General features: G+C 46.1%; 23 protein-coding genes across 23 annotated transcripts; 12 read left to right on the forward strand and 11 right to left on the reverse strand.

Moving 5' to 3' along the window:
• On the forward strand, positions 1-765 carry NEDG_00914 (uncharacterized protein; the record flags this gene model as incomplete). The annotated part of the gene is made up of 1 exon (XM_067688332.1): positions 1-765. A coding segment is annotated over one exon (765 nt), but the record flags the coding sequence as incomplete, so codon positions are not given.
• Positions 766-1,013: 248 nt separating this feature from the next.
• On the reverse strand, positions 1,014-2,219 carry NEDG_00915 (uncharacterized protein; the record flags this gene model as incomplete). Its single annotated transcript, XM_067688333.1, has 1 exon — positions 1,014-2,219. The coding sequence occupies one exon, from the start codon at positions 2,217-2,219 to the stop codon at positions 1,014-1,016; it is 1,206 nt and encodes a 401-aa protein (XP_067543521.1).
• A 363-nt stretch (positions 2,220-2,582) lies between these two features.
• NEDG_00916 (uncharacterized protein) lies at positions 2,583-3,926 on the reverse strand (the record flags this gene model as incomplete). Its single annotated transcript, XM_067688334.1, has 1 exon — positions 2,583-3,926. The coding sequence occupies one exon, from the start codon at positions 3,924-3,926 to the stop codon at positions 2,583-2,585; it is 1,344 nt and encodes a 447-aa protein (XP_067543522.1).
• Positions 3,927-4,182: 256 nt separating this feature from the next.
• Positions 4,183-5,238, reverse strand: NEDG_00917 (uncharacterized protein; the record flags this gene model as incomplete). Its single annotated transcript, XM_067688335.1, has 1 exon — positions 4,183-5,238. The coding sequence occupies one exon, from the start codon at positions 5,236-5,238 to the stop codon at positions 4,183-4,185; it is 1,056 nt and encodes a 351-aa protein (XP_067543523.1).
• A 195-nt stretch (positions 5,239-5,433) lies between these two features.
• On the reverse strand, positions 5,434-6,402 carry NEDG_00918 (uncharacterized protein; the record flags this gene model as incomplete). Its single annotated transcript, XM_067688336.1, has 1 exon — positions 5,434-6,402. One exon carries the CDS (start codon positions 6,400-6,402, stop codon positions 5,434-5,436), a length of 969 nt encoding a protein of 322 aa, XP_067543524.1.
• Positions 6,403-6,623: 221 nt separating this feature from the next.
• On the forward strand, positions 6,624-6,941 carry NEDG_00919 (protein transport protein SEC61 subunit gamma; the record flags this gene model as incomplete). Its single annotated transcript, XM_067688337.1, has 1 exon — positions 6,624-6,941. One exon carries the CDS (start codon positions 6,624-6,626, stop codon positions 6,939-6,941), a length of 318 nt encoding a protein of 105 aa, XP_067543525.1.
• A 676-nt stretch (positions 6,942-7,617) lies between these two features.
• Positions 7,618-8,811, forward strand: NEDG_00920 (uncharacterized protein; the record flags this gene model as incomplete). The annotated part of the gene is made up of 1 exon (XM_067688338.1): positions 7,618-8,811. One exon carries the CDS (start codon positions 7,618-7,620, stop codon positions 8,809-8,811), a length of 1,194 nt encoding a protein of 397 aa, XP_067543526.1.
• A 135-nt stretch (positions 8,812-8,946) lies between these two features.
• On the reverse strand, positions 8,947-10,350 carry NEDG_00921 (hexokinase; the record flags this gene model as incomplete). The annotated part of the gene is made up of 1 exon (XM_067688339.1): positions 8,947-10,350. The coding sequence occupies one exon, from the start codon at positions 10,348-10,350 to the stop codon at positions 8,947-8,949; it is 1,404 nt and encodes a 467-aa protein (XP_067543527.1).
• Positions 10,351-10,620: 270 nt separating this feature from the next.
• On the reverse strand, positions 10,621-11,541 carry NEDG_00922 (uncharacterized protein; the record flags this gene model as incomplete). Its single annotated transcript, XM_067688340.1, has 1 exon — positions 10,621-11,541. One exon carries the CDS (start codon positions 11,539-11,541, stop codon positions 10,621-10,623), a length of 921 nt encoding a protein of 306 aa, XP_067543528.1.
• A 98-nt stretch (positions 11,542-11,639) lies between these two features.
• On the forward strand, positions 11,640-12,701 carry NEDG_00923 (uncharacterized protein; the record flags this gene model as incomplete). The annotated part of the gene is made up of 1 exon (XM_067688341.1): positions 11,640-12,701. The coding sequence occupies one exon, from the start codon at positions 11,640-11,642 to the stop codon at positions 12,699-12,701; it is 1,062 nt and encodes a 353-aa protein (XP_067543529.1).
• A 42-nt stretch (positions 12,702-12,743) lies between these two features.
• On the reverse strand, positions 12,744-13,289 carry NEDG_00924 (U3 small nucleolar RNA-associated protein 24; the record flags this gene model as incomplete). Its single annotated transcript, XM_067688342.1, has 1 exon — positions 12,744-13,289. One exon carries the CDS (start codon positions 13,287-13,289, stop codon positions 12,744-12,746), a length of 546 nt encoding a protein of 181 aa, XP_067543530.1.
• Positions 13,290-13,590: 301 nt separating this feature from the next.
• On the forward strand, positions 13,591-14,679 carry NEDG_00925 (mannose-1-phosphate guanylyltransferase; the record flags this gene model as incomplete). Its single annotated transcript, XM_067688343.1, has 1 exon — positions 13,591-14,679. The coding sequence occupies one exon, from the start codon at positions 13,591-13,593 to the stop codon at positions 14,677-14,679; it is 1,089 nt and encodes a 362-aa protein (XP_067543531.1).
• A 90-nt stretch (positions 14,680-14,769) lies between these two features.
• Positions 14,770-15,774, reverse strand: NEDG_00926 (pyruvate dehydrogenase E1 component beta subunit; the record flags this gene model as incomplete). Its single annotated transcript, XM_067688344.1, has 1 exon — positions 14,770-15,774. The coding sequence occupies one exon, from the start codon at positions 15,772-15,774 to the stop codon at positions 14,770-14,772; it is 1,005 nt and encodes a 334-aa protein (XP_067543532.1).
• A 199-nt stretch (positions 15,775-15,973) lies between these two features.
• On the forward strand, positions 15,974-16,519 carry NEDG_00927 (uncharacterized protein; the record flags this gene model as incomplete). Its single annotated transcript, XM_067688345.1, has 1 exon — positions 15,974-16,519. The coding sequence occupies one exon, from the start codon at positions 15,974-15,976 to the stop codon at positions 16,517-16,519; it is 546 nt and encodes a 181-aa protein (XP_067543533.1).
• Positions 16,520-16,620: 101 nt separating this feature from the next.
• Positions 16,621-17,196, forward strand: NEDG_00928 (uncharacterized protein; the record flags this gene model as incomplete). Its single annotated transcript, XM_067688346.1, has 1 exon — positions 16,621-17,196. One exon carries the CDS (start codon positions 16,621-16,623, stop codon positions 17,194-17,196), a length of 576 nt encoding a protein of 191 aa, XP_067543534.1.
• A 41-nt stretch (positions 17,197-17,237) lies between these two features.
• On the forward strand, positions 17,238-17,822 carry NEDG_00929 (RNA-binding protein PNO1; the record flags this gene model as incomplete). The annotated part of the gene is made up of 1 exon (XM_067688347.1): positions 17,238-17,822. One exon carries the CDS (start codon positions 17,238-17,240, stop codon positions 17,820-17,822), a length of 585 nt encoding a protein of 194 aa, XP_067543535.1.
• Positions 17,823-17,926: 104 nt separating this feature from the next.
• On the reverse strand, positions 17,927-19,273 carry NEDG_00930 (glycine hydroxymethyltransferase; the record flags this gene model as incomplete). Its single annotated transcript, XM_067688348.1, has 1 exon — positions 17,927-19,273. One exon carries the CDS (start codon positions 19,271-19,273, stop codon positions 17,927-17,929), a length of 1,347 nt encoding a protein of 448 aa, XP_067543536.1.
• Positions 19,274-19,582: 309 nt separating this feature from the next.
• NEDG_00931 (glutathione reductase (NADPH)) lies at positions 19,583-20,842 on the forward strand (the record flags this gene model as incomplete). Its single annotated transcript, XM_067688349.1, has 1 exon — positions 19,583-20,842. The coding sequence occupies one exon, from the start codon at positions 19,583-19,585 to the stop codon at positions 20,840-20,842; it is 1,260 nt and encodes a 419-aa protein (XP_067543537.1).
• Positions 20,843-20,956: 114 nt separating this feature from the next.
• NEDG_00932 (glutathione reductase (NADPH)) lies at positions 20,957-22,297 on the forward strand (the record flags this gene model as incomplete). Its single annotated transcript, XM_067688350.1, has 1 exon — positions 20,957-22,297. One exon carries the CDS (start codon positions 20,957-20,959, stop codon positions 22,295-22,297), a length of 1,341 nt encoding a protein of 446 aa, XP_067543538.1.
• Position 22,298: 1 nt separating this feature from the next.
• NEDG_00933 (transcription initiation factor TFIID subunit 13) lies at positions 22,299-22,607 on the reverse strand (the record flags this gene model as incomplete). The annotated part of the gene is made up of 1 exon (XM_067688351.1): positions 22,299-22,607. The coding sequence occupies one exon, from the start codon at positions 22,605-22,607 to the stop codon at positions 22,299-22,301; it is 309 nt and encodes a 102-aa protein (XP_067543539.1).
• A 106-nt stretch (positions 22,608-22,713) lies between these two features.
• NEDG_00934 (uncharacterized protein) lies at positions 22,714-23,412 on the reverse strand (the record flags this gene model as incomplete). Its single annotated transcript, XM_067688352.1, has 1 exon — positions 22,714-23,412. The coding sequence occupies one exon, from the start codon at positions 23,410-23,412 to the stop codon at positions 22,714-22,716; it is 699 nt and encodes a 232-aa protein (XP_067543540.1).
• A 14-nt stretch (positions 23,413-23,426) lies between these two features.
• Positions 23,427-24,383, forward strand: NEDG_00935 (NAD+ kinase; the record flags this gene model as incomplete). The annotated part of the gene is made up of 1 exon (XM_067688353.1): positions 23,427-24,383. One exon carries the CDS (start codon positions 23,427-23,429, stop codon positions 24,381-24,383), a length of 957 nt encoding a protein of 318 aa, XP_067543541.1.
• A 36-nt stretch (positions 24,384-24,419) lies between these two features.
• On the forward strand, positions 24,420-26,126 carry NEDG_00936 (uncharacterized protein; the record flags this gene model as incomplete). The annotated part of the gene is made up of 1 exon (XM_067688354.1): positions 24,420-26,126. The coding sequence occupies one exon, from the start codon at positions 24,420-24,422 to the stop codon at positions 26,124-26,126; it is 1,707 nt and encodes a 568-aa protein (XP_067543542.1).
• Positions 26,127-26,200: the final 74 nt, after the last annotated feature.

Raw genomic sequence — 26,200 nt, forward strand, 5'->3', positions numbered from 1 at the left:
GTAGAACTCCAGAGCCCAACATTCCCGCCAATGGGAAACAACCGAGCCACCACCAAGTATTTTATGCTCACAATCAGCAACGTCGACCATTTGGCAGTGCGTGCCAACGTCCTTCTCATTTTTGAGTGGATAAGTAGACACTTCAGGGGCATGAAAGGGCTTAGTATTGGTTTTGGGTTCAACATAAGAGCCCTAACTCAATTGATTGATACGCACCGGTTTGTAATGACAACAAACCCCACCCTTACAGAGATTAGCATAGGCGCGGTTAATTGCCTGCCTCCCATAAACCCGAAAGAGACGGTTTTATCCTTTTCTCTTGACGCCTGGGAGCTCTGCACGAAGGGCGCGCTAAGCGCTAAACTAGCCGAAACAGACACCGACCTGGCACAGCTGTCAGCTGGAGAGCAGGAAGTGATCGTTTTCCAGAGGTGGATTGAGGAGGAAAGCGAGTTTTCATGCTCCATCTGTTGCTGCACTCTCGCGGAGCTTAGAGAAACTAAGCCAAACACTGACATCTGCATTTTGGACCATCCGGGGCATAGGGTCTGTGGTAGTTGCTTGAACAGCCTAGCTGGTGCAGGGCAGAGGCCTTTTGGGTGTCCGACCTGCAGGGGCTTGATTGCCGCCCCGGTTCTTAAGAACAGGATATACCAGAACAGCCAAGGCAGTTTTGTGCTGGAGATGGCCGCTAGACCTGCTCAGCCACCCATCATTTCCTTCCCAAGCCCAAACATTGAGGAGCTGTTAGTCCAGTACCAATAATAAAAGTCGGGTTAGTTGGTGTTCGGGCTATGAGTTGGTGGGCGTTAAGAGTTGTCTGTCTGTCTACCAGCAAAACCCTTACAATGTTTTTTTAAGTACACTTTCAATTTTGTTGGCATTTAGCTGTAGACCAGTACACTACAGTATGAAATGTTGACCTAAGAGTGTTTATTGGCTTGGGTTAGTGCGGTAACTGGTCTCTCATAACATCTCGCGTTTAGGCATGGAGGCTAGTGTTTGGGTTTCCTTCATAAGCCACGTGGTTGGTTAGTTCGGGGGTTGTGTTGGCGAGCATGTTCTTGTTCCTCCTGTTGCCGTCGTAATTCACGCCTTTGTTCTTCCTGTTGCCATTGTAGGTCACGGATTGCTTCTTCCTGTCGTCGTTGGCGGTGCAGTTGCTGAAGACGTTCACTGTCTCTCCGCAACTCTTCCGTTTTCCTTGTTTTCTCTCCCTCAATGATGTATTCAAGACTTGGGTGGGTAGGGCCTCCTTTGACAGTTACAAGTGGCATCCATGGCAAATACTTGTATGTGATCTGGGTGGTAAGCAGTGATGTTAAAAGGTTTGTTGGGAAACAAATTCCAGTTTTCACATTCTTAACAATGCCGCAAAGGGGATCAAAGGAGACCGTAACCTCATTCGGGATCTCTGTTATTGTAAGGGTGCCAAGATGTAGACCGCAGTGAAGTTGGTTAGAGCCTACTTCTTTCAGGGCCCAGAAAGAGGTGAGCTCTAGCGATTGCATGTTCTGTATGCTAACAAGGCGGTCCAGGAAGGCAAAGCTTGGTGCATCGGAGCCCCGCACCGTTAGTGAGAACCTCTGTGGGATGCGATATGCTTGAACTATTTGGGTTAGGAAAGACTCGGGTAAGTTGGTCAGTGTCAGTCTGGGCGTGTTTAAAATTCTTGGAGTGGTCTTTAAACCCCCCAGCGCTCTGCTAACAGCTTGGTTGTAATCAAATGCAGGGTGCACTATGGAGTCGGGATATACAAAGCCAACTATTTCAAGCTCTGTAGCATTCATGGTTCCAAGGGCGTTGATTAGCCTTTCAAAGCATTTCATCCGTTTAGCCATGTCAAGGCCCATACCATCCTCGAGTGAATGGAACCCAGTGATTGTAACTTTTCCGTAATTGATTCCTGGTGTGAGTGTTTCGGGGATTTCATATAGCTCATAATTCTGGAGATTTATGGTGATATGTTGGGCCTGGCGTTTTAGAATCTTGCCGCCTCTAAGTGCAAGATTAGTGCCGTGTTTGTTGAAGAATTCTATTGTTTGCTGATCATATGCTGTTTCAACTGTTGCATAGAAATACATGTAGACCATGTAGAAAATAGCGAAAGCAGCAAATACTACAAATGCGCACAACCCGATTACTTTATAGTTGGAAGAAATCAAGTCAATGATGGATTGTGTGTTTGTTTTCCATATTGTTTCTGTTGATGTGCTCATTTGCAGACTTTTGAAAAAAATTGTTTATATACCCAATAAAATTCTTTAAACTATCTGTTTTGGGATAGGACCTGCAGGGGTTCAAAATTCTGCTGAAAGGTTTTATTGTGAGAAAGTAGCCAATTAAGGTGACATGTGGTGTTATGATTGGCGCTATAGAGAAAGGCATCGTGGAACAGACTTTTATTGCTGAAAGAGCATCACAATGGGTGATATATCCGAATAAGCCATATAGGTAGTAATGGGTTGTCCAGAATTTGGTGGTGATGGTATCCTAGACCAGATGATTAAGTCCCCCAATGCTGCATGTCTGCAATTTAGTACATTCAGGTTAGTTCGGGTTTGGGTTTGTTTCCAAGGGATCTATTTGCGTGCACGTTCTTGTTGCTGCCATACACGCCTTTGCTCTTCCTGTGCACGTTCTTGTTGTTGTCGAACACGTTGTTGTGCTTGCCATGTACGCTCTTGTTGTTCCCATGCACGTTTCTGCACTTGCCAGGCAAGTTCTTGTTGATGTTGTTCCTGGGAACGCTCAAAGTCTTCCCATACACGTTTTTGCTCTTCCCGAACACGCACTTGTTCTTTCCATGCACTGTTTTGTACTTGCCAGACAAGTTCTTGCTGTTGTTGCCGTATACTTCTTTGCATTTGCCAAGCAAGTTGTTGTTGCTGAAGACGTTCTTCACTGTCTCTCCGCAACTCTTCCCTTTTCCTTGTTTTCTCTCCCTCAATGATGTATTCAAGACTTGGGTGGGTAGGGCCTCCTTTGACAGTTACAAGTGGCATCCATGGCAAATACTTGTATGTGATCTGGGTGGTAAGCAGTGATGTTAAAAGGTTTGTTGGGAAACAAATTCCAGTTTTCACATTCTTAACAATGCCGCAAAGGGGATCAAAGGAGACCGTAACCTCATTCGGGATCTCTGTTATTGTAAGGGTGCCAAGATGTAGACCGCAGTGAAGTTGGTTAGAGCCTACTTCTTTCAGGGCCCAGAAAGAGGTGAGCTCTAGCGATTGCATGTTCTGTATGCTAACAAGGCGGTCCAGGAAGGCAAAGCTTGGTGCATCGGAGCCCCGCACCGTTAGTGAGAACCTCTGTGGGATGCGATATGCTTGAACTATTTGGGTTAGGAAAGACTCGGGTAAGTTGGTCAGTGTCAGTCTGGGCGTGTTTAAAATTCTTGGAGTGGTCTTTAAACCCTCCAGCATTCTGTTGACAGCTTGGTTGTAATCAAACTTTGAGTACTGTTTGGATTTTTGGTATAAAAACCCAACTATTTCAAGCTCTGTGACATTCATGGTTCCAAAGGCGTTGATTAGCCTTTCAAAGCATTTCATCCGCTCAGCCATGTCTCTGCCTATAGCATGCCCCCCTTTAGGTGAATGGAACCCAGTGATTGTGACTTTTCCGTAATTGATTCCTGGTGTGAGTGTCTTGTGTATTTCATGTAGCTTGTAATTTTGGAGGTTTATGGTGATGTTTTGGGGCTGCCGTTTTAGAATATTTCCGTCTTTGTTAAGGACAAGAGGATTGTTTGTTTTGTTGAAGAATGCTATTGTTTGCTGATCATATGCTGATTTAACTGTTGCATAGAAATACATGTAGACCATGTAGAAAACAACAGATGCTACAAATGCGCACAATCCGATTATTTCATGGTTGGAAGAAATCAAATCAATGATGTATTGTATGTATGATTTCTGCATATTTTGGTGGAAGTGCTGTTTGGTGAATTTTGAAAAAAAATTGTTTATATACCCAATAAAATTCTTTAAAATATCTGTTTTGGGATAGAGAGATGCGGGAATGCAAAATTCTGTTGAAAGGTTTTATTGTGAGAAAGTAGCATTTTGTGATAAAATGGGCTGTTATATGTGGTGGTATCGACACAGGCATCAATTGTGTTCTGGCCATACAAGGGTCGGGTGAAACAAACTTCATTATTGAAAGAGATAGAGATGTCTACATGCTTGGTTTGGTGTTCACTAGTTTTTGTTTTAGCGCCTCTTGTATTTTCTTTTTTCTTGTTGGTATATCATCAATGATATGTACCTTTAGGGGAATGCCTTCCACACTAATATCTTGGTATGTCAACGTCACGGGTGCTAAGTTGCAGATTGATTCTAGGTTTACTGGATGAGCATCACGATGTGTGACATATCTGAATAAAAGATTGAGGTAGTAATGGGTTGTCCTGGATTTGACGGGAATGTCTCTCAAGACCAGATGGTTGAGGGCCACACAACTCTGAAGGTTAGTATTCCCCACTTCTTTCAGGGCCCAGAAAGAGGTGAGCTCTAGCGCTTTCATGTTCGGTATGCTAATAAAGTGGCTGAGGAAAGAAAAGCTTGTTGCATCGGAGCCCCGCACCGTTAGTGTGAACCTCTCTGGGATGTAGTATGCTTGAACTATTTGTGTTAGGAAAGATTCCGGCAATCCAATCAGTGTCAGTCTCTTTGTGTTTAAAATTCTTTGTTGGAGCGTTATATTCCCTAATATTTCCTCAGCAAAATAGTTGTAATCAAATGCAGGGTGCACTCTGGACCTTGGGTGTAAAAAGCCAACTATTTCAAGCTCCTCAACATCCATGGTTCCAAAGGCGTTGATTATCTTTTCAAAGCATTTCATCCGTTTAGCCATATCATTGCCCATAGCATCCTTGAGTGAATGGAACCCAGTGATTGTAACTTTTCCGTAATTGATTCCTGGTGTGAGTGTTTCGGGGATTTCATATAGCTCATAATTCTGGAGGTTTATGACAATGTCCTGCATCTGCTGTTTTAGAATCTTGCCGCCTCTAAGTGCGAGATTAGTGCCGTTTTTGTTGAAGAATTCTATTGTTTGCGGATCATATGGAGATGCTGATTCAACTGTTCCGGATTTTAGCTTGTAAAGAACAACCATCAAACCCACCCACAGAACCATAAAACCCGCACCAACGGCAATGCCCCAGGTAAGTATGTGTTCGGAATCAGAGTTAGAGCTTTCTGTGTTAGTTACTGTCTTTGGTGGTGGCATTCTTAAAAATTTGCAAAGTTAGCCCGAACGTATAAAAATTTGTCCATCATGATTGGCCCAAAATAGAAATGGGTCTTTAGTGTGAGTAATTTCAGAGTAAAGAGCCCTATGGCAGCACACCCTTTCTCTAGGCTGGAATTGTTGTGGGCTCCACCCAAGCCCTCTTTAGCGCCCAACCATTTGTTTGTCTGCCCCTTACTCCTTCTCAACCGTGGCAACGTAGTTTGGGCGCTTTAACATTTGGGTAAGTATCCATGGCATGTCTGTATAAGCACGATCATTCAGGATTCCGTGGAGAATCTGGCTATAAATCCGGGGCAAGGTTCCTTGGGCAATAACCTCTTCAAGGCGGGATATGTCTTCTAGCAAGCCATTGTGGGCGCTCTTGTAGGTGCACTTAATTGGTTGGCTGTTCGCTGCAGAAGGTTTTTTTTTGATGCTTTCAACCAGCACTCTTGCTTGGCGCTCGAGATCTCTAAGACTTTGTGCTGTGTTGTAGAAGTGGCCCCAGTTTGTCTCGGCGCTTAGATAGCTGGGTGTGTCGATGGTCTTATCTTCATTCTCCATAGCATACAGACCAGCTTGGACGTTATCTAGAAGAATAGGCATGGATCTAACTGCAGTTATAATTTCGGTGACTTTCTCAATGAACAGAGCGGTCATGGGATCATCCACCACCAAGTGTTTTCGGAGGAGGGCAAGCCTGCTGCTAACCCTTTTTGCCAGCGCACGCAGGTTTCGCGACTCTCCATTAATAAAGTCGTTAGGAATAAGCTCGTGCTCAATTACCACGCTGAAGGATGTTCCGAGGTGGTTAAGGAACCGAAGTGGAAATAAACTCTTGCCCCCCAACACATTGGGCAGAGTCTTTGTGTATCTGGAGCGAGGAGGAAAGTTGGGATCTACGGAGGGAAAGTTTTCAGATATGGAGCAAACGACTGGAATCTGGTTTTGGGTTTCTTTTCCCTCAATCAGCCCATCAACAATGCGCCAGGTGTGGCATCTAGAGCCATGCAGCATGTAGCAACTACTGCTTTTGCCAGGCAAAGAAAAAGAAACAACTCCCGGATTAGTGAAAGAAAGTCTTGAGCTATGAGATGTAGCAGCCCTGGATGTTTGAAGACACATAAACAGGCATGCACGCGCCAGTAACTCGTATCTCATTTGTTAAATTTTAAAAGTTTCATTACATTTAAACACTAGTTATGATTGATTATCTTGAATACCTGAACTTATATAAATCAAAATCTAACAACCACTCTAAACCCGAGCCGAGCATAACCACAAGCCAATCATTTAAGGTTCAGGTATTGGGTTGTGGTTTGGGTCCTGTGTGTTGCAGCTGTGGTGTGGAGATGTGATCTTTTGAATTTTTTATTTGTAATATGAGCACTCCACAAAGAAAAGAAGACAAGGTCGTGAAGAAGCACGCCCACGCCAAAGACCTCCAGCACAAAGACCTCTCAAAAACTGTCACCCAGAACACGTGGAATGACACTCTCAAACTAGCCACAAAAGAGCTGAAAGTGGAGCTCATTCACACCAAGTCCTTCCTCCGGCGGTCTAGCAAGCCCACCAAAACGGAGTACAAGACGATGCTCCGGGCACACCTCACCGGTGTGCTGTTGCTGGGGTTCCTGGGATACTTTATTCGGTTCATCCACATTCCAATCAACAACATCTTATTTGGGGTGAAGGGCTAAGTGGAGACGTTTCTAGTATGGCCAAGACCGAGCCCTGAGCCAGAGTCCTGGAATGCACTAGAGGCTAGATGCGAGCATGCAAATAAATACGTTAACATGTCTGAGTGTGGGTGTGGGTGTGGGCCCGTGGAACATGGCTGGCCCCAAAGCAAAAGACGTGAATGGATAGTGGCGCTGCAGGTGGAAAACACAGACACGGGCCAGAGTTTGGCACTGACATTGGCATGTGCGCTGTCACTATTCGCTATCTATAAATAGATGGGCTGTTGGTGGATAAACACCAATAATGAATGATCTAACATCACCCGAAACCAAGAGTGGTACTTACACACAGAACAAGGAATCTTCAACAGAAAAGCATGTGACTTCTCCTTCTCCATACAAGAAACCATCACCTATACCCCAGTCAGCACGTGCACCAAACACTCCAAATGAAGAGCCTTTACATGAAGGAGTTTTGCCAACGCAAAACAGTGAGAAGTGTAGACACCAACCCGCTAGCAACGAAGGCCCTATCTATTCAGCAGTGCTACCTCCTAGAGGCCGCAAACCTTTTATTTTGCCCGAATCCACCTACCTCCCCAAAAGACCTTTTACGTACACAGGCCCCGAGTCTGCGAAATATACACCATCTGGTTCAAGAGCAGCCACAGAATTCGAATACATATCTATTCCCATGCAAACAGTAGCTGGTTCATCCTCGCAACCAGGAAGCCAATGTGTCCTCCAACCAAGTACTTCGCACTCCCTACCTATCCTAGCTCTAACCTCTGACATTCCGGTACACGTACACAAAACAAAAAAAGTAAGGGTGGCTACAGACCATTCAAGTTCCGAATCACCTGCCTCACCCAGAAAGAGGAAGCCTCTAACCCCCGCCGAGACCTACAACACATACAGATACCAAAAATACATGAATAGAGCCAAACAAACCAGAACCATGCTAGTTGCCACTATTCTCCTATCTCTGGTTTTCGTGATAGTTCGAGCAATTATGCCTAAGCCTATCCCATGCTTTGAAATCTCAATGCTGATCCTGTTCCAGTGGTCCCTGCCCTTTGGTGCCGGCGCTCTCTCAGTTTATGACACCATTGTGCACCTGAAAGCAATAACCCAGAACACGTCTTCTTTGCGGCTGATACTTCCGAACTGTGTTCTTGCAAGCGCTTCGCTTGCAGTAAGCATCCTTATTCTGTTTGTGTCAAAGATTTCTCTATCCCGGGTTCTTTTTGACATGTTTTCAGTCGGATACCTCACAGACAAAAACTGGACTGCTTCTCTGCTGCCCGAACTGATTGCAGCGAGAGTGTTTTTGCTGTCTATGTTCTGTCTGTGCAGTTACTTTGTTCTCTATAGCATCCGAGCTGTCCCAACTTTGAAACATATTGTGGTAATGTGTGTGAGCTTGTCGGCGCTTATTGCAATGTGGTTTGTGATGAGGATAAAGGCATACCTGTTCAAAACCTCGGCGGTGTCGCAAGTCATCATTCATGATACCAACATGCCGTGTTTGGTGCAATACACGGAGGCAATCTTTTCGGACTTTAGAAACGTGCACAAAGCAGATTTACAATCTGTGTGTAACGTTTTTGACTGTGCCACCCGAATACATAAGTTTATGTTGGGTGTGGCTTTCTCGTACCTCTTCGGTGTGTTCGGGTACTTATACACCAAGGATAGCAAGTTCTATCAAAGACAGAAGAAAACTCCTTATCGCTTTATCTTAGCACAAATAGTTACCATAGGCCTCCCACTGTGCGGAGCTTGCCTCGCTTTTTGGGCCACAACCTTCAACTCCAGCCACCTCGGGCCTATCAGCCAAATTCCCAGCCCATTAACAGCCCCAAACACCACCATTGTCGCGGGCTAGGAGTGTGTTCGGGGACTGTCCCAAACATACTCTAGGTCAATAAACCAGGTGCGCCATCGTCTTAGCAGATGTCTTTTTATTGAGTAATCGACAAACCTCAACACATGATTTTTATTGTGAGTGGCATCCGCAGTACTAATCAAGTTTGCTGATTAATGCAAAAGCTGCCCCAATTAATGAGGCCTCATCATTATAGAAGTAGACAATCTCCTCGGGGGCAATGCCTATGTTCTGTTTCTTGAGAATTTCAGTAACTTTGGCCCTGATGCTCTCCTGGAACCTTCCAGACTGGCATCCTGACCCATTGAGGCAGATGCAGTACTTGTTTCTTTTAATGGCAGACTTTTTTGCCCGGGTTAAAACACCAGCAATGTATCCCGCCAGAATGTATTCCTTCCTCTCCTTGGCTTCTTCCACTATCTCTATCAAAAGACCGCTGAGGGGTTTAACTTCGGTTTCATTTAAGCCTTTAGCTTGCTCGCGCAGGGCCTGAACGATTGTTTCGGGTGTTTCCATTTGAATGTTAGTAATGTAGAAGTTGGTTTTCGGGCTGGTGCTCGGGTTGGTTTTCGGATTATGGCCCCTTTTCTCTGAAAGAAGAGTGCACGCTTTCTCGTTAAATTGGAGGTTGACATACTGCTCAAAGTAGATGCCGCCAACCATCTTCTCTGACATGTAGGCATCGCCGTCTTTAAAGGTGTTGCACAGCATAACATCATACTTGTCTCTAAACGCTTCTATTTCTGCTTTGTCAAAAGACCCCCACTCAGTGTTGAGGGCACTAATGTATGGCGGCGGGCTCTGTGCCGTTGCAAGTGCAGCTATCCCATCTGAATGGTTTGTTTGCGTGTCTGATAAATCTTCAAAATAAGCACCGTTTGTTCCAGTTCCAAGCACCATTCCAAGAACGGTGTCTTTGTCCCGGCATACACCACTCAGCAAAGTGGCCATTGCGTCGTTTATCACAACCCCAAAGACCACAATCTCTGAAACAAGCCGGTTGAGCTGGTCCAGAGGTATTTCAGGGGAGTTTTCCAAATTAACCCGCTTCCAGTTAAAGTTTTTGGTGTATTTGACCAGAGCCACCTTATCTTTGATGTTGGCCAGTGGAAAGGAAAAGGTCAACGCCCCACGCCTAGGAACTTGCTCATTTTGCTGGGTTTTGTCGTGGTGGTAACTCTTGATTTTTTCCGCGATCCATTCGTAGATGGTTGTTTTGCTGGTTAGCTCTGTGTCATTATTGGGGATGGGGTACGAGACAATTTCCCCATCAATAAAGATGTGGTTGCCCCGAGTGCTGGCAATGCCTATCTTTAAACTGCTTCCGCCCAAATCAACACAAAGAATGTTGTCGGACGTTTTTTCAACTTCAGTGTGATTATATTCCATAACAAAGTATGATTGGAGGATGCCAGAAGTCGAATCTCCAATACTTTCCTTTAAACTCGCTGCAAACGTTCTTGATAGGTCAACACCCTTGCTTTTCACGCTCTTAGCATTATTGTTCGGGTCACAAACGCAGCTACAAAATTGCCCCATAACTGCAAGAGAAAAAATACTCCTTATAGCTGTGGCTACTTTCATAAAGAATTTTACTAACCCACTAATAAGGGAGGCTCGGACAAATAAGGACATGTTTGGACATATGGGGCCATATTGGTTTGTTAATATTTCCAAATAAGGACTATTTATGAAAGGTTTTGCTAAACGCCTCACAAACACCCACAAACACCTACGAACGTCGTGCCATTAGGACATGTTTATTTCTGCGACATTTTGGGTTAGCTCGGATTTAGGTCTGGACTTTCGCTAACTCCAAATATGCTCTTTGCACGCCTCAACAAGACAAGATGAGTCTACCCCTAAGTCTGCAAAGACCTCCTTTTCCATTTCATCGGTGCTGTACATGTAAAAAGGTTTGAGCAGACTAACAGCTGCCTCCAGCTCGCCTAGGGCAATGCACTCGACTATTTCCGGCCTTACTTTTCTGAACAGGGTGATGGTAGCTTGGGGATAAACGCTTAAAAAGACCCGGAGGATCCATGAGTGTCTTTCCTGCTTAGCTTTGATGGAAGCAGCCACTGCAGTTTCTGCTTCGGCGGTGTTTAGCTTCGTGAAGCACTCTCGCAACGTGCTCTCTGCTGCCGGGTAGTTTTTCTGCTTGAGTATGCTGCAGATGTGAATGGCACACCAGAGAGGCGTAGGTTCTGACTGGGCTGCAATTTTTAGAAGGGCAAGACTTAGGTTTTGCTCCTGGACGGGAAATTCGGGGCTGGTAGCCATTTGCTCAAGTTTTCTTATCATGTCAAGAATTTCATGGTGTTTTACTTCGGCGTATTTACCCCTAATAATTGCGCTAATCTTGCATGCAGCACTTAGATCCAGCCTGGTAAACCTGAGCACTTCCCTCCCCCACACGTTGTATGGGGTTTTGGGCGTCATGTAGAGCGATGGGGCATTAACATCAGAATCGGTTTTTTGGACGTTTTCTTCGTCTTGGAGATCGGTGCTTTCTCTCAGCAAAAGAAGATCATAGATAGTGTTCATGGTTGAGGGATGGACTTTTGCTATTTTTTCAAGCTTCGTGCTATCTACAGGTGCTAGATGGGTGAGCATTTCTGCCTGGGTCATAAAATGGGTGCATTTTAAGAAGGCAACAATTTCCTCGTCTGTAGACTGGGCATGAGGGATGTTTCTTGTGTTGAAGGTGCTTTCATCTGTGGAGCTCATAGCAAAAAAATATTATGTTGCTTTAAGCAATGGTTGGCTCAGTGAGGTGCGCTGATTGGCTGGAAAATAATTTAAAAAGTAAATTTAGGGGCCTGTAGATGACAGACATAATTGTAACATTTAAGAGCAAGAAAGACCCAGAGTTTGTAACCCCTCCAATGCAGGTGCCTGCTAGTTTTGGTGCCACAGAAATGGAAGCGTTCCTAAACACGCTCCTGAACCAGGACAAGGCGTACGCCTTCTTCTATGGCGGGGAGCAGATTTCCCAGCTGCCTCCCGCAGAGGGGGAGACCACCCTTAGCATTGAATTCATTGCTGTTACCAAAATTACCTCAGAAACAGCGCGCATTGAGCTAGAATCAACTATAACGGCTATTTCCATAAGAAGAAATCAAGAGGTTCATACGGACAGTGTGGTGATTTGCACAATTGCTGGGGAGACCAAGGAGTTCTCTCTAGCGAGTGGGCTGGAGGCTTTGAAGGAATTCTGCTCGTTTAAGCCCATTCGTGCCGTTACATCGACTGAAACGGGTGTTTTTGTTCTCACCACCACAAACAAGGTGGTGGACGTTGAGAGTTCGCAGATTATCTTTGAAGAAGAAACCACGCCCATCCGAACGCTTTCCAACTGCAGAGACCTTCTGGCTGTTGGCCTGGCCACAAATGAGATAGTTGTTTTCAAGGATAAAAAAGAGATTAAAAGAATCGAAACAGCTGATGAGATAGGAAAAACTTTTATCAGGGCACACGAAGATAAAACCTACCTCATTGTTGGGATTATTTCAGGGTCCATTGAAATATACGACACTGACACCTGGGAAAAGAAGAGCATAGCCCTTTCACGGCCCATTACGGCAATGGGGTACTTTGAGGGAAAGATTTACGCTGGAGGCTTGGGGGGAAACATCACAGTCTGCACGCTAACACAAATAGAGAAAGAGTGCCAGTCCGATGAGACCTTTATTTCGCGGATTGAGTGCGGGACAGTGTTTTTTGGGTACACCAACGAAAACAGGGTTCTGATCCGGGACAAAGAGAGCTTTTTGGGCACGCATCTTTTGGAGTTAGAGAGCCCTGTTTCTGACATGAAGATAGCAGGAAAGCGGCTTTTTGTAACTGAAGGATGCACGCTTAAGATTTTCAACATCTTTGATGAATAAATAACAACCAACGACAACGAACACAACCAAAGCCAGGCTTTATTAGAACTTGAACAGGCCCGTGGCTGGTAGCGACTCCACCGCATACTTCATCCCGTGTACAGCAAGGATGGGCACTCCTGGAATCTTTCTAAGTCTTTGTTTTAGTTCTCTATCACAGGTAGCTATAACATAGCAGGGGTGTTTTTTGACACGCTCAACCAAGCAGTTATCAGCGTAGATACCTTTGTGGTCGCAGGTAAGTCTTTTGTACCTCTCTCCTTTAATGACTTGGAGCGCAAGTGTGTGCACCTTTCCAAGTTTTTCCATTTCTCCAATGACGCAGTCGGTGATAAACATGTTTACTCGGCTGTAAAGGCAGTTAATGAGCTCTTTTTCAATGTCAAGCTTTTTGCGCATGCTCATGTTAATAAAGTTTGTGTCAATAATTACATTGTATGGCGGGGAGATGTTGTGGTTGATATCGAAGTACTTTCTTAGGTCCGGGTCAATTTCATCTTCTCTTATCTCCGGCTTTTTTTCTTCTCTTACCATTTCTTTTCTTTTAAGCATTGCTTTTACTCTGTTTTTGCTCTTCTTGCTCCCCATTCTGCAAATTTTTATGTCGCATTGGGGTTTTTGGTTTTTCGAGGTTTTCGGACTTTCGGACTTTCGAGGTTTTCGGGAGTCGGGAGCGCCTATGACTGCTGACTGCTCGGAGGCACTTGGCAGTGTGTGGGTGTGTGGGTGTGTGGGTGTGTGGGTGTGTGGGTGTGTGGGTGTGATAGCCCATGGTTTAGGTAGAGTGTCCTTTGGATTAGTCCAAAAGCAGGCAGATGAAGGGTGGCAATAACAAGTAGGGCCAATAAACGCATTTGGGCATAAATACAGCCTTTGTTATTGCGCTGCGATGAAAGGAGTCATTCTTGTGGGAGGATTTGGAACAAGACTTAGACCACTAACACTAACACGGCCCAAGCCCCTGGTGCCCTTTGCAAACAAGCCCATTATCAAGCACCAAATAGAAGCGCTAGCAGCAGCAGGGATTACAGAGGTTATTCTTGCTGTGGGATACATGGAAGAACAACTTACCGAGGCACTGAAGGGGTATGCTAAAGAAATAGGAATCAAGATCATCTTTTCGGTGGAAGAAATTGCTATGGGCACGGCTGGCCCGCTGTCACTGGTCAAAGAGATGCTGGTCCATGAAAAAGAGCCTTTTTTTGTGCTCAATTCAGATGTAATTTGTAATTTTCCATTTAAGGAAATGATTGAGCATCACAGAGTGCATGGCTCCGACGCAACCATCCTTGCCACAACAGTGGAGGAGCCTTCCAAGTACGGAGTAATTATAACGGATGCTTCAGCGCGCATTACTGCGTTTATTGAAAAGCCCCAAGAGTTTGTTGGAAACAGCATCAATGCAGGGATCTACCTCTTCAACACAACAATCTTTGAGTACATTGAAAATAGGCCCATGTCGATTGAAAAGGAAGTGCTTATTCAGATGGTTGTTGAAAAAAAAGTATGCACATTCGGGCTTCTGGGCTTCTGGATGGACATAGGCCAGCCCAAAGACTACATCCTCGGGCACAGGCTGTTTTTGCAAAGCCTTTCCGATCCCAATGCCAGGCACAGTCTTATTGATCCAACCGCAAAAATTTCCCCCACAGCCCAAATAGGAAAAAACACAGTCATCGGAAAAAACGTTGTTATTGAGGCAGGGGTTAAGCTTGAGGGGTCAATTATCTTTGAAGGGTCTATTATCCAGGAAAACGCCCAGATCACCAACTCAATCATTGGGTGGGACTCGGTTGTCTCTCGGTGGTCACGCATTGAGGGCCTTTCAGTCCTGGGGGCTAACGTCCAGGTAAACGAAGGCATCTACATTAGCGGAGGCGCCATTCCCCCGAACACCGATGTTGCTGGCCACGTTGTTATTCAGCCACCAAGCACCCCCAAAAGCATGGCAGCAACTATTTCAAGCCCCTCTTTGTAGTGCCAATGGTTTGCTCCCAGTGATGAGGGCCACGCCCCGACCTTTCCACCTTTCGAAAACCCGAAAACCCGAAATAAACCAAGGCACATACTATTTATTCTTGTACTCCCCCGTGGACAGAAGCATGTTGACAGCGCACTCAATGTCTGAGGGCGTGGGATACATCGCTGCCTCCAACTCCTCGGCGTAGGGCGTAGGTATCTTTTTACTGCACAGGGTAAAAACAGGCCGATCAAGTACCTTAAAAAGCCGGGATGAGATAGATGCAGATATTTCTGAAGCAATCCCACACTCCGGCCAGGCACAATCAACAATCAGGAGCTTTTTCGTTTTCTGCACTGATGCTTCAACTGTTTCAATGTCCAGAGGATTTATCGCTACCATGTTGATCACCTCAGCAGAGATACCGCGATCAGCTAAAAGTTTGCGCGCCTTAAAACACAAACCCACCGAGATAGATATCCCAACCAAAGTAACATCACACCCCTCGTGCTCTACAATTGCTTTGTTCAGGGGAAGCATGAAGTTCTCTTCCAAGATGCTTTCTTCATGCTCCATGTCGCACGGGTAGAGCAGCTCGCTCTCCAGAACAATGACAGGGTTCGGGTCCCTAATTGCGCTCCGAAGAAGCCCCACGTGGTCCCTGGCAGTGTACGGAGCAACCACCTTCAGCCCCGGCACAGCACAAAAAAGACCGCTAAAATCCTGGGTGTGCTGTGCCCCTACCCCGAGCGCAAACCCATTAGGACCCCGAAAAACAATCGGGCACGAAATTCTTCCCCCGGACATGTACAGGGTCTTAGCCGCCGAGTTAATGATGTGGTCTATCGACTGGAGGGCAAAGTTAAAGGTCATAAACTCGCAAATCGGCTTAAGTCCCTGAAAAGCCGACCCAACAGCCATTCCAGTAAATCCCATCTCCGAAATCGGCGTATCCACCACCCGGCCCGCTCCAAACTCTTCAAGCAATCCTGCCGTGCACTGGTACGCCCCTCCGTATGCTGCAACTTCTTCTCCCAGAACGTACACCAGCTCATCTCGCTTCATCTCCGAAGCAATCACTTTTTTGATCAGGTCTCTTATTTTGCTTTTCATTGCAAACAAATATTGCGCCACTTAAACCCACCAACCTGACCCAGACCCATCCAAACACAACCCGCCAAACACTAGGCAAATACACCCAAACCTTATTTGTGGCGACTTGGTCTAGTGGTATGATTCCCGCTTTGGGTGCGGGAGGTCCCGGGTTCAATTCCCGGAGTTGCCCTTTTTGCTTTTGCTTTTTTTGTTTTTCATGAATAACCTACTTACTAAGTACGAAGAGCGCCCCGTCTATTCAGAGATCTTCTCCCTTGAAAGCGTAAAGAATGACTTAGACAACCTTGTGGTTGACTACCTGCAAACGGTTGGTGAGTACCAGGGCAAAGACCACTCAACCACCGTTAAAATAGCCATGGGCCTCTTTACCACCACCCTAACCTTCATTCTTCTAGCTCTCTCTTTAAAACTTGAGTTTTCAGCCTATAAGATGTACGCCACCATTATTGTCGTCCTCTTTTGGAGCGCTGTCTACTTTGACTCCCTCCTGATGCGTTTTGTCTTTTACCACATGTTTGTTGGTCTTGGCCCCAATAAGGAAAAAGTCCAAGTTCTTACGAAAATAAGCTCACCTCTAGCTAACTACACTGCCATGTTTTACTTTGGAAACAAAGAAATACCTAATCGGGTAAGTGTTAACGTTAAAAACATCTACACTGACGATGGCTTACTGGATCATAAAAAGTTCTTCAACGTTCTTTCAGATGGCGTTCAGGTGCCACCAACCAACACCAAGGAATAGTGGGACCGTGTCAGGGCTGTGGGGCCGTGTCAGGGCTGTGGGGCTGTGGGACCGTGTCAGGGCTATGGGACCCTTTTAATATTATAATTTTTATTTGCGTAATGAAGAGGTTAGTTCTGTTTATAGCTGCTGCAGTGGCACTTGCTAGCTGTGAGTTATTCCACGTCTCAGAAAACACCACCCTTAACGTTGGTCTCCGCATAACCACTCTAGCCACCACTAAATTACAGGTAAAGATTGTTGGTGACCCAAGACATAGCTGCTCAGTGACCATAAAGGACCCTCACGGTGAGCTGCTCCGAAAGTTTGAGGATGATAGCGATGTGTCCTACTCTTTCATTCCAAAGACCACTGGTGATTACATGCTAGCCTTTGTTAATCCTTTAGCTGATAAAGCGGTTGATTTTAGCCTAGACCTACCCCTTTCTAACGAAGGACCCTTTGCCTCCTCGGCCTCTGAGGCAGACCTGGCCTACGAGCTTGAGGAAGAGCTTAGACTAATAACACTCGACCAAAAAACAATCCTTGACAGACAGACAAGCCACTTAGCCCTAGCTAGGAACACCAAGGCCTGGATTAAGAAACTTACCGTTCTTGAGCTGTGTTTGTGCTTTTATGCGCTCTACTACGTCCACGGGGAAGCTGTTAAGACCTTTTATGGGACAAGGAAGGTGTAATAAATGTGTTAGTTAGTCTTGAGGCTTGGTAAAATTTTTCAATGACTTTTGGCATCGACGGTGCAGAGAGAAAGGCTGTTCCCTATGAGACAAGAAGCGTTCCCGTTCCAGGAAGAAAGCTAAAGTTAGTAAAGGCTTCGTGGATGAAGATATACACCCCAGTTGTTGCCCAATGCAAGCTTCAAATACGAATGAATCTTTCAGCAAGCTCCATAGACATCAGAACGTGTGAAGAAACGCTTAGCACTGTGGCCATCCAGCGCGCAGAAGAGTTCCTTAGAGCCATTGTTTGTGGTTTTTCTGTGGAAGATGCCATTTCAGTGCTGAGAATTGACTCTATTTATGTCGATGCATTTGACGTTGAGGACGTGCGAAGGCTCCGGCACGGTCACGTAGGCCGGGCTATTGGAAGAATTGCCGGGAAGAAGGGGAAGGTGAAGGCCAACCTTGAAAACATCTCACAAACAAGAATTGTTGTTGAGGACAAGCACATCCGCATCCTTGGCACGGCTGAAAGCATTGCCCTGGCAAGAACAGCCATTAGCAAGCTTATCATGGGCTCACAGCCCGCAAAGGTCTGCACCGATCTAAGAACTATCTCAAAAAAGGTCCAGGAGCGGTTGTAGTGTGCCAGGGTCAGGTAAGGGTCAAAAAATAAAGAATTAGACGGTTTATGTGGTTTGGGGCCAGGAAGAGAACGAGGGACCATAGAAGGGGCCGGCCAAAACATTTAGTTATGAAGCTTGGGGACGGGGAACTGCCTGGCCAGGGCTGCTATCTGGTTTTGAACGTCCAGAAGCATCTTCTGTCTTTCAGGGCTTTTTTCGCAGAGCCACTCAGATAAAGCGAGAGAAGAGCCTGACTCTTGGTGGGCTAGAGCCATGCATGCAGCAAAGTCAATGATAAGCGCAAGCCTTTCGGTTTCTTCTTCTTTGAGGCCTCGGGTGGTAATGGCGTAGGTTCCCAGTCTGATACCTGACGGCTTAAAAAAGGACTGGTCGTTAGGAACAGCGTTCTTGTTAATGGTTAGACCAAGGAAGTCGCAGACTGTTTCTACGTCCTGTCCTTTGATGTTCTTGTTTCGCAAGTCTACCAGCGCGATGTGGTTCACTGTGCTCTCCGTAACTATGTTGTACCCCTTGTTTTTCAGGACCCGAACAAGGACCTGAGAGTTTTTAACGACCTGCTGGAGAGAAGCCTTGAACTCTGGGCGAGAAGCCATTTCAAGGGCGTGTGCTATGCCTGCAATGGTGTGGTTGTGTGGGCCTCCCTGGAGGAGCGGAAACACTGCGGAGTTGACTTTTTGGTCAAGATTGTGGGTGGTACCTGAAACCGTTACGCTTTTTTTGAAGAAAATGATAGCACCCCTTGGTCCTCTTAGGCCTTTGTGGGTCGTGGTCATAACGACATCACAGTGCTCAAAGGGGCTGTTCATCAGACCTGCAGAGATAAGCGCTGAGATGTGCGAGATGTCTGCAAAAAGAAAAGCCCTGTTTCCAGCAATGCTTCTGAGCCTCTCATATTGCAGGTCCTGGGAGTGGGCGCTGTATCCGCAGATAAGAATGTCTGGAAGCACTTGGTTGAACTGTTCTTCCAGTGCGTCGTAGTCAATCACGCCTTTGTCTGTGACCGTGTAGGGGTGTGAGGAGAAGTAGAGACTTGTTCCTGATATCTTCTTGGCTTTTGTCTGGAAGCCGTGGGTTAGGTGGCCGCCCGAGGGAAGGTCCATGCCCATAATCTTGCCTCCTGGGACGGTCATTGCTGAGTAGGCTGCAAAGTTAGCTACGCTCCCGGAGTATGGCTGGACTGAAGCTCCCCAGACCTCGGGGTCAAGGTTAAAGAGTTTAAGCGCTCTTTTTTGGCAGAGATCTTCGATAAGGTCAATGTAGGCTGTTCCGCCGTAGTATCTTGCGCCAACCCTTCCCTCGGAGTACTTGTTTGTTAGCATGGAGCCTGAACAGGCATAAACGTATGGAAAGACGTAGTTTTCACTCGCAATCATTGTAAGTGTGTTATCTTGTCTTTGCTCTTCTTCTTTAATCAAGTGCTCTAGCTCAATGTCCTGATATGTTGTCATAAAAAAATATTTGAAAAAATGCTTTATTAGTAGTAAAGTCCAGGTATTTTGATGGGTCCCTGACATGTGCTCGGGTGTCATATTGGGTGGCTAATATGTTTTGATATGGTTGATTGGGCCTAGAGCTGTCCATGTTTGGACATTGTCTGTAATATGTCTAGATTGGGACAATTGATGTCTCTGCGTCGGGGTGCAGTGCCATTGTGTAGTGTTTGGGTTAGGTCCATAACAGTCTGGGTCGGTGGCAGCCAATAGTCTAGGGGGAGTGCAGCAGTAGAACATAAAACTCTTCACTTTTTTATTTGTGTAATGGCTGTAATACTTGTGAACACTGGTGGCTTTGGAGAAAGGATCAAGAAAGAAGTAGAAAGACTGGGGAAGATAGAGGTGGTTTTGGTGAGTGACAATAAAAGAGAACGAAGAAAGAATCTTTTGGCAAAAAGTATCATCCACTCAATGGCATCAGGTCTTTCAAGAACAGAGCACTCAGCGGACTATTCTATCACGGGGCCAGGCGTCTTTTCAAAGTGGGAGGTTCTGAAGGAAAAGATTAGCCTAAAACTGGCAGATCTTTTGGAAGAGGATAAGAGTCTTAGTTTCGTGGAGAAAAGCGTGGAGTCCGTGGTGGTGAGCAAGGGCTCTGTTCTTATTGACGGGGAGGAGCACGTTCCAGAGTTTGTTGTTGTCTTGGAAAGTGGGGTAGATAAGTCTGGCATCAATTTAGACAATCTTTACACCAGACTTCTAAAAAAGGAAATATTGCCGAAAAAGTGGGCTATTCTTGGCGAAGGGCCTAGAACGGTTGAGGCGGCGTCAATGCTGGCAGATTTGGGGTGCAAGGTTTACCTTATCTCCAAGTTTCCCACCCTTCTGCCCAATGAAGAGACCAACCTCCAAGAAAACATCACCGCGCTTCTCAACAACAAAGGGGTCTCCCTCTTTCTAGGGGCGTCGGTGGTAGTGAACAGGTATGCGGATGGAAACATCTCTGTGGACGTGAAAGAGTCGGGGAACCAGACACACCACTTCGAAGAAATCGAACAGTGTCTCAGAGACGAAGAGTACACCCTCACAGAGTCGGTGCAGGCCGCCCAGAGCGCTGGCGATGGTAGTATGCAGCACATTTCCATTACTAACCCAGTGAACACCCGAGGTATTTCAGAAATGGAGGTGTTGAGAATCATTGGCGGCAGCCAGAAAATAGAGCTTGGGCAGATGCTTATCTCACCACTGTTCATCTACACCACGCCAGCAGCAGCTACAGTCGGATATACGGAGACAAGCGCGAAAAGCAGCAAAAAGATAAGAGTTGTTAACCCGAAATTCAGAGGCTTGTTCTATTCAGTCTGTAAGACCAAAATACCAACGGACTACAAGTTGGTTATTGAAACAGAAGCAACAGACTTTGCCAAGAAAGAGAAGGTCATTGGTCTCCATTTATTTGGAGACGGGAGCATAGACGTCATCAAAGGCTTTGCCATAGCCATGTATGATGGACTAACGCCCGAAGAACTCCTCAAAACCATACCCATCCACCCAACATCCTCGGAAGAGGTTATTACGGGGTAATTTCGGGGTTTTGGGGGTGTGAAAGTCCGGGTTTTCGGGGTGTGGGGAGAGTTCAGGGGCGGGCTCAGGGACGGGTGGTGGCCAAACACAAAACCAGGCATTTCTTTTTTGCAAATGCAAACATACGATTTAGTTGTAGTAGGTGGTGGAAGTGGAGGACTTGCACTGTCCAAGAGAGCGTCTGCCATATACGGAAAGAAAACGCTGTTAATAGACAAAACCGTTTTGGGGGGGACGTGTGTTAATAGTGGGTGCATTCCAAAAAAGATGCTTTACAATGCGGCAGCTCTGTTCAAAGAGCACAGGTTCCTCCAAGCACCAGAAGAGCGGGCAGAGTTTAACTGGGGCGAGTTTAGAATGAAAAGGGAGACATACATCCAGTTTCTTAACAACATGTACGTCAGAAGAAATGCCACCGATAGAATTGACGTGGTTACGGGGGAGGCAACTGTTCGGGGAGTGTCTGTGAAAGTGAATGGTGTGGAGTATCAGGGGGACACAGTGGTTGTTGCAACGGGCTCTTTCCCCACACTTCCACCCTGCCCAGGTTCAGATCTTTGCACGACCAGTGACGACTTTTTCAGGTTTCCTTCAAATCCGGGAAAGGTAGTTATTCTCGGGGCTGGGTACATAGCCATTGAAACAGCCTTTGTTTTGGCAGCTTTTGGGAGCAAGGTTGTGCTTGTTGCCAGGAGCTCAGGGGTCTTGAGAGTGTTTGATGAGCTTATCCGAAAAAACGTTAAACAGGCACTGGTAGAGGAAGGCATTGAGATCTTTGACCAGGCAGATGTTCTAAGCATTGAAATGAACAGTGGTAAAAAGAAGGTTACCTTTAAAAAAGATGGCCAGAACCAAGAGGTTGTGGCAGATGAGGTTATTTCCGCAATTGGAAGGGCTGCAAGCACCGAACACATCAAAGCGCCCGAAGTAACAACTGATAAATCGGGTTTTGTTGAAACAAACAGCTCGTTTGCAACACAACAGCAAGATGTCTATGCAATTGGCGACCTGGCCATGAAGGACCACATGCTCACACCAGTTGCCATCTTCACAGGGCGCAGATTGGCAGATCTTTTGTACGGCACAGGTATTGCAGATATCAAAAAACTTATCAAATTTGTTCCCACCGTTATATTTTCGCATCCCCCGGCAGGATCGGTGGGGTACACGGAAAAAGAAGCACGGAAACTTGGGGATGACGTAGAGGTCTGTGTGGTCGCAGTGAGCCATCCAGCAGCCATTCTCTCCGCTAACACAAAAAACCAGTACAAGTTTATTTTCAGCAACAAAACCAATTCTCTTTATGGAATACATGCGGTGGGGGCGCAGTGTGATGAGGCTATGCAGGGGTTGGGGGTTCTAGCCCGGAGAAGCACCAAGTTTTCAACCATCACCAGCTTTTTCGCATGCGCAGGCACCAACAGGACAGACTTTTTCAGGGGTCTGCAGGAATAAACTACTCTTTTTCCACGGTTTCGTAATCAAAGGGATTTCTTGCCTTTTTCAGCTCTTCGTTGGTTGTAAGGAGTTCTTTGGCTCGGGTGTACTTTCTTCTGTCTCTTTTGACGGTGTAGAGTAAGTCCTCTGTTTTCGTGCGTCCCCGAGTTTTTGAGACGTGCTTGGCTCTTTTAAGAATGTCAACTAAGTATTTGCAGATGTATTCATGAATAATGTCTGCTGTGTCGGTGCGTGGATTGATGGTGTCTCCGTGCGCGTACATTAGCTGCTTTATCTCTCGGATGAAGTTTGGCTTCTTCTCCTTCATTAGAAAAAAATTACACTGCTGTTTGTGTGCGAGTTTCGGGTTTTGCGGATTTTCGGGCCGTGAAGGTCCGGGTTTGCGGGTTTGGTGAATGCTCAGATCACCTCGCTTATGTTCTGGATTTGTAGTAGTGGTATATATAATGTGCATTCATGTGGTGCTTGGATTTAATGGTTGCTAAAGAGAGCGGGGGTATGGTTTGGGGCGGTGCGAGGTAGAAAGGGTTTTTAAGAGCTGTGGTGGTGTGGGCCAGGTAGGTTTCTCTGAAATGGTCGGGTAAAAAACCCAAATCAATTGTGCCATCAAAAATGCACCAGGGATCTGTTTTGTGAGCGTGTGCTCCAAGAAGTGTGTAAAAAAGATGCTCTTCTGGTGCTTTCTTCTTTTTGGGGGCGGCGTTGTGCAGGTACTCTTCAAACAAAAAGAAGTACTCTGAGGGCTGCGCAGCAACTGTCCAGAACGCGTCAATGGAAAAACTGTATGGCGTTACATAAATAAACTCTTCCCCAAATATTAGCTGTAAGGTTTGCTGGTAGACCTGCGAGGCTGTTTTTTCATTTTGGAGAACTGAAAGGCGGGCGCAGACAATCGATGCTCTAAACATAAGCGCCTTTTTTCCTTCGCGCTGGGCTCCGTCTAGGAGAGCGTTCGCACATTGTTTGGCCGCAGCAAATTTTCTTTGGCTCAGAAGTACCTGAAGATCCTGCCAAAGATCTTCTAGCTTGAGGGAAAGGGCGGAGTACCCACCAGAGCACCCTTTGTTGGGTGATACGCGCTGAAGCGAGAGGCTAAGAAGATTTTTTTCCATTTTTCCATTTTTCCATGCGCCCTAAATGCTTGGTCGTCGCTAAGAGCCAAGAAACCATTGCTGCCCAAGACGCTATCATTGCCAGCATCAAAAAACATGCTGATGTCGATGTTATCACCACCACAGAAATGATAAAAAACCAGGGCAAATACACCCAAGAAAAGTGGTATGCCGCCCTGGTAACCCTGGGCGGGGACGGGGCCGTGCTTAAAGCCGTTTCGATCTACACCCCCAAGCTAGGAGGGTCTTATCTGGCCGCATACATCGATAAATTAGGGGACGAACATACTGAGATGCACAGCTACTCAGAAACCGGGAAAAAGAGAGAGTTTTATGCAATAGGCGGGTGTGGGACGTACGTTCCTCTGGTTTTTGCCTTTGACCAAGGTTATCGGGGAAGATTGTGTAACATTCGGCGAAATAGCTTTCCGCTGGCTCTTAGTTCTCTGATAGACTATCTCAAAAGCAGCGCCGCGGACCGAATAGTTATGCCACAGGTGCTGAAAAGACACCGATTTGCTGTGAATGGGTGCATCTATGCGATGAACGAGATATACATTTTTGCCAAAGAAAAAGGTTTTCTTGATAATTTTGAAGTGAAAATAGACGACCAGTATGTCCATAAAAACCTAAGGTGCGACGGCGTTATTATTTGCACCGACGCGGGATCTAGCGGGTACAATGCCTCTGCTTTAGGGCCCGTGGTTTTCAGCGGGCTGGAGTGTATGGTTATTACCACCGTTTGTCCTGCCGATAGAAGGGTTTCACCCATTGTCCTAGGGAACCGGCAGAAAATAAGGATTAGGTCCATGAACCCGAACCAAAAGCTGGCAGCCATTATTGACGGGTGTCTTAGAGTTGAAGACTTTATCTTTGCCATAGAAGATGACGGCGCGGGGTCAGTGATGTTTGCAGATTTTTCCGAGGCCCCGAGATACCAAGACTTCGTTTCGTCAATTCAGGAGAAATAAGGGGTCGGGTATATAGGGAAGTGCGTTAGGGGATGTATGGAACAAAAAAACCAGCTAAGCATGGACTTGGAAACGGCAGTGAAAAAGCTGCTGGGCATTGTCAACGTCATGAAAGAGCTAAGCACCGAGACCGAAAAGATGGAGTCTTTTCTTATTAAGGAAAAAGAGAAGGTGACTGCCCTGGGGTGTGCTGTGGCGGTGTACTCGGGATTTGACGCCGATTCAGAAGAAGCTGCCCGATTTGGAAAACTTGTTATTTCAAATTTTCTAATCAAGCAACCCGAAAGTATTCAGTTTCTCATTGATGCGCTTAACCAAAGCATTACCCGAGAAGAGCTCAAAAACAAGATCTTGCACTTTATCCACACACTTGAAGCATACTTAGAGGCAGATAAGCAAACGCTCATAAACAGTCTAACCCAGGAGCTGTCGGTTCTTTCCACCCTGAAGAACTCCTCCAAGGCTGCAGCGGACGATCAGGTCTGGACGGATGAGATAGAGCGTTTGGAGGAAAAAATGAAAACAATGATTGTTTCTCTTCAAAAACCACCATTAGCACAAAAAAAGAAGCATGTGCCAAAAAAGGAAATAGCTGTGATAACACAGACACAAAAAAAGCATATGGTAGAAGTACTCAAAAACATTAGCATGTTCACTTGTTTCTGTTGCGCCCAAAAAAACGTTGGTGTTTCAGAGCCCGAGCTAACCCAAGAACTCCTTCTTTATATCCTGGAATGGGACCATCTTGCATACCTTCCCATCATCCCCAGACTCTGTTTTGACAAAATGAAGATCTCCATTGAAATGTGCTCACCTACACTGGTTGGGGTGGGTGACATCATCCAAGCATATCAATATGCCCTGAAAATGCTGCAAAACCTGTCACAAACAACCAAACAGTGTGTTTTGGAGGTCAGAGAAGCCGTCAGCTACTTTGAGAGAAAAGAAAGCCTTCCCATCTCCCTACTCAGGGGAATATTCATCCACTTTTCCCCGCAGCGGGTGGTGGCTATCAGCCAGGCGCTAAGCTCATCCTCACCCACTAGCCTGGGTATTAATCTAGTCAGACTTACTTACCTCGTCATTCACGACTATGTGCCCAGATACTTAGCCGGCGAGTGTCTGGTGGCAAATGTCCAGCTGAAAGAAATTCTTAAGGCGGTCAACAAAGACAACCACCAGTCTCTAATAGCTTCAATGCTCCCAAACACTGTCCCCGTGCCTGAAGACCGGCCAGCGCCCACAAACCCAGGTTTGGTGACTTTTCAGGACCTTATCTCAACCAACGTGACCCAGGACATGTTTTACGTGGTCAGGCTGGTGTCTGACGGCATTTTCATTCCGGGGAGTCTTCTTTACCCCTACTTTCAGGAGCGGCACCGTTTGAGACAAACTATTTTGGTGGCAGCCTCTGAGGTAGTGGTGGAAAAAACTGCAGGTCTTGCTTACCTAAAACAGAAATACCCTAAAATGTCTGAAGAAGAACTTATCCAGCAACAAAAAATCATTCCAATCGTGGTACCTGAAAGTCTCAGGCGCCTGGTTAGACAGCGATTGTTTGGGCTAGTTCGGATACAGACACAGCGATGCCTGAAGAGCTGCAAGCCAATTTCTGAGTTTGTTAAAGGCATCTCAACCAAAGACTTTGTCTCTCGCGGTATTTTTGGACATACAGAAGAGGTTCACATGTTTATTACATCATCACTTCCTCTTTTGGTATTTGCCGCCTACTCTCTTCAATAAATAGTGCCTCGGCATTGAATAATCATGTACGTTTTGTCAGGACACTAGACGTTGAACAATCGTGTCTGGTTGTT

This window comes from Nematocida displodere, assembly GCF_001642395.1.
Source record: "Nematocida displodere strain JUm2807 chromosome Unknown 3, whole genome shotgun sequence".
NCBI classification, from domain to species: Eukaryota; Fungi; Microsporidia; genus Nematocida; species Nematocida displodere.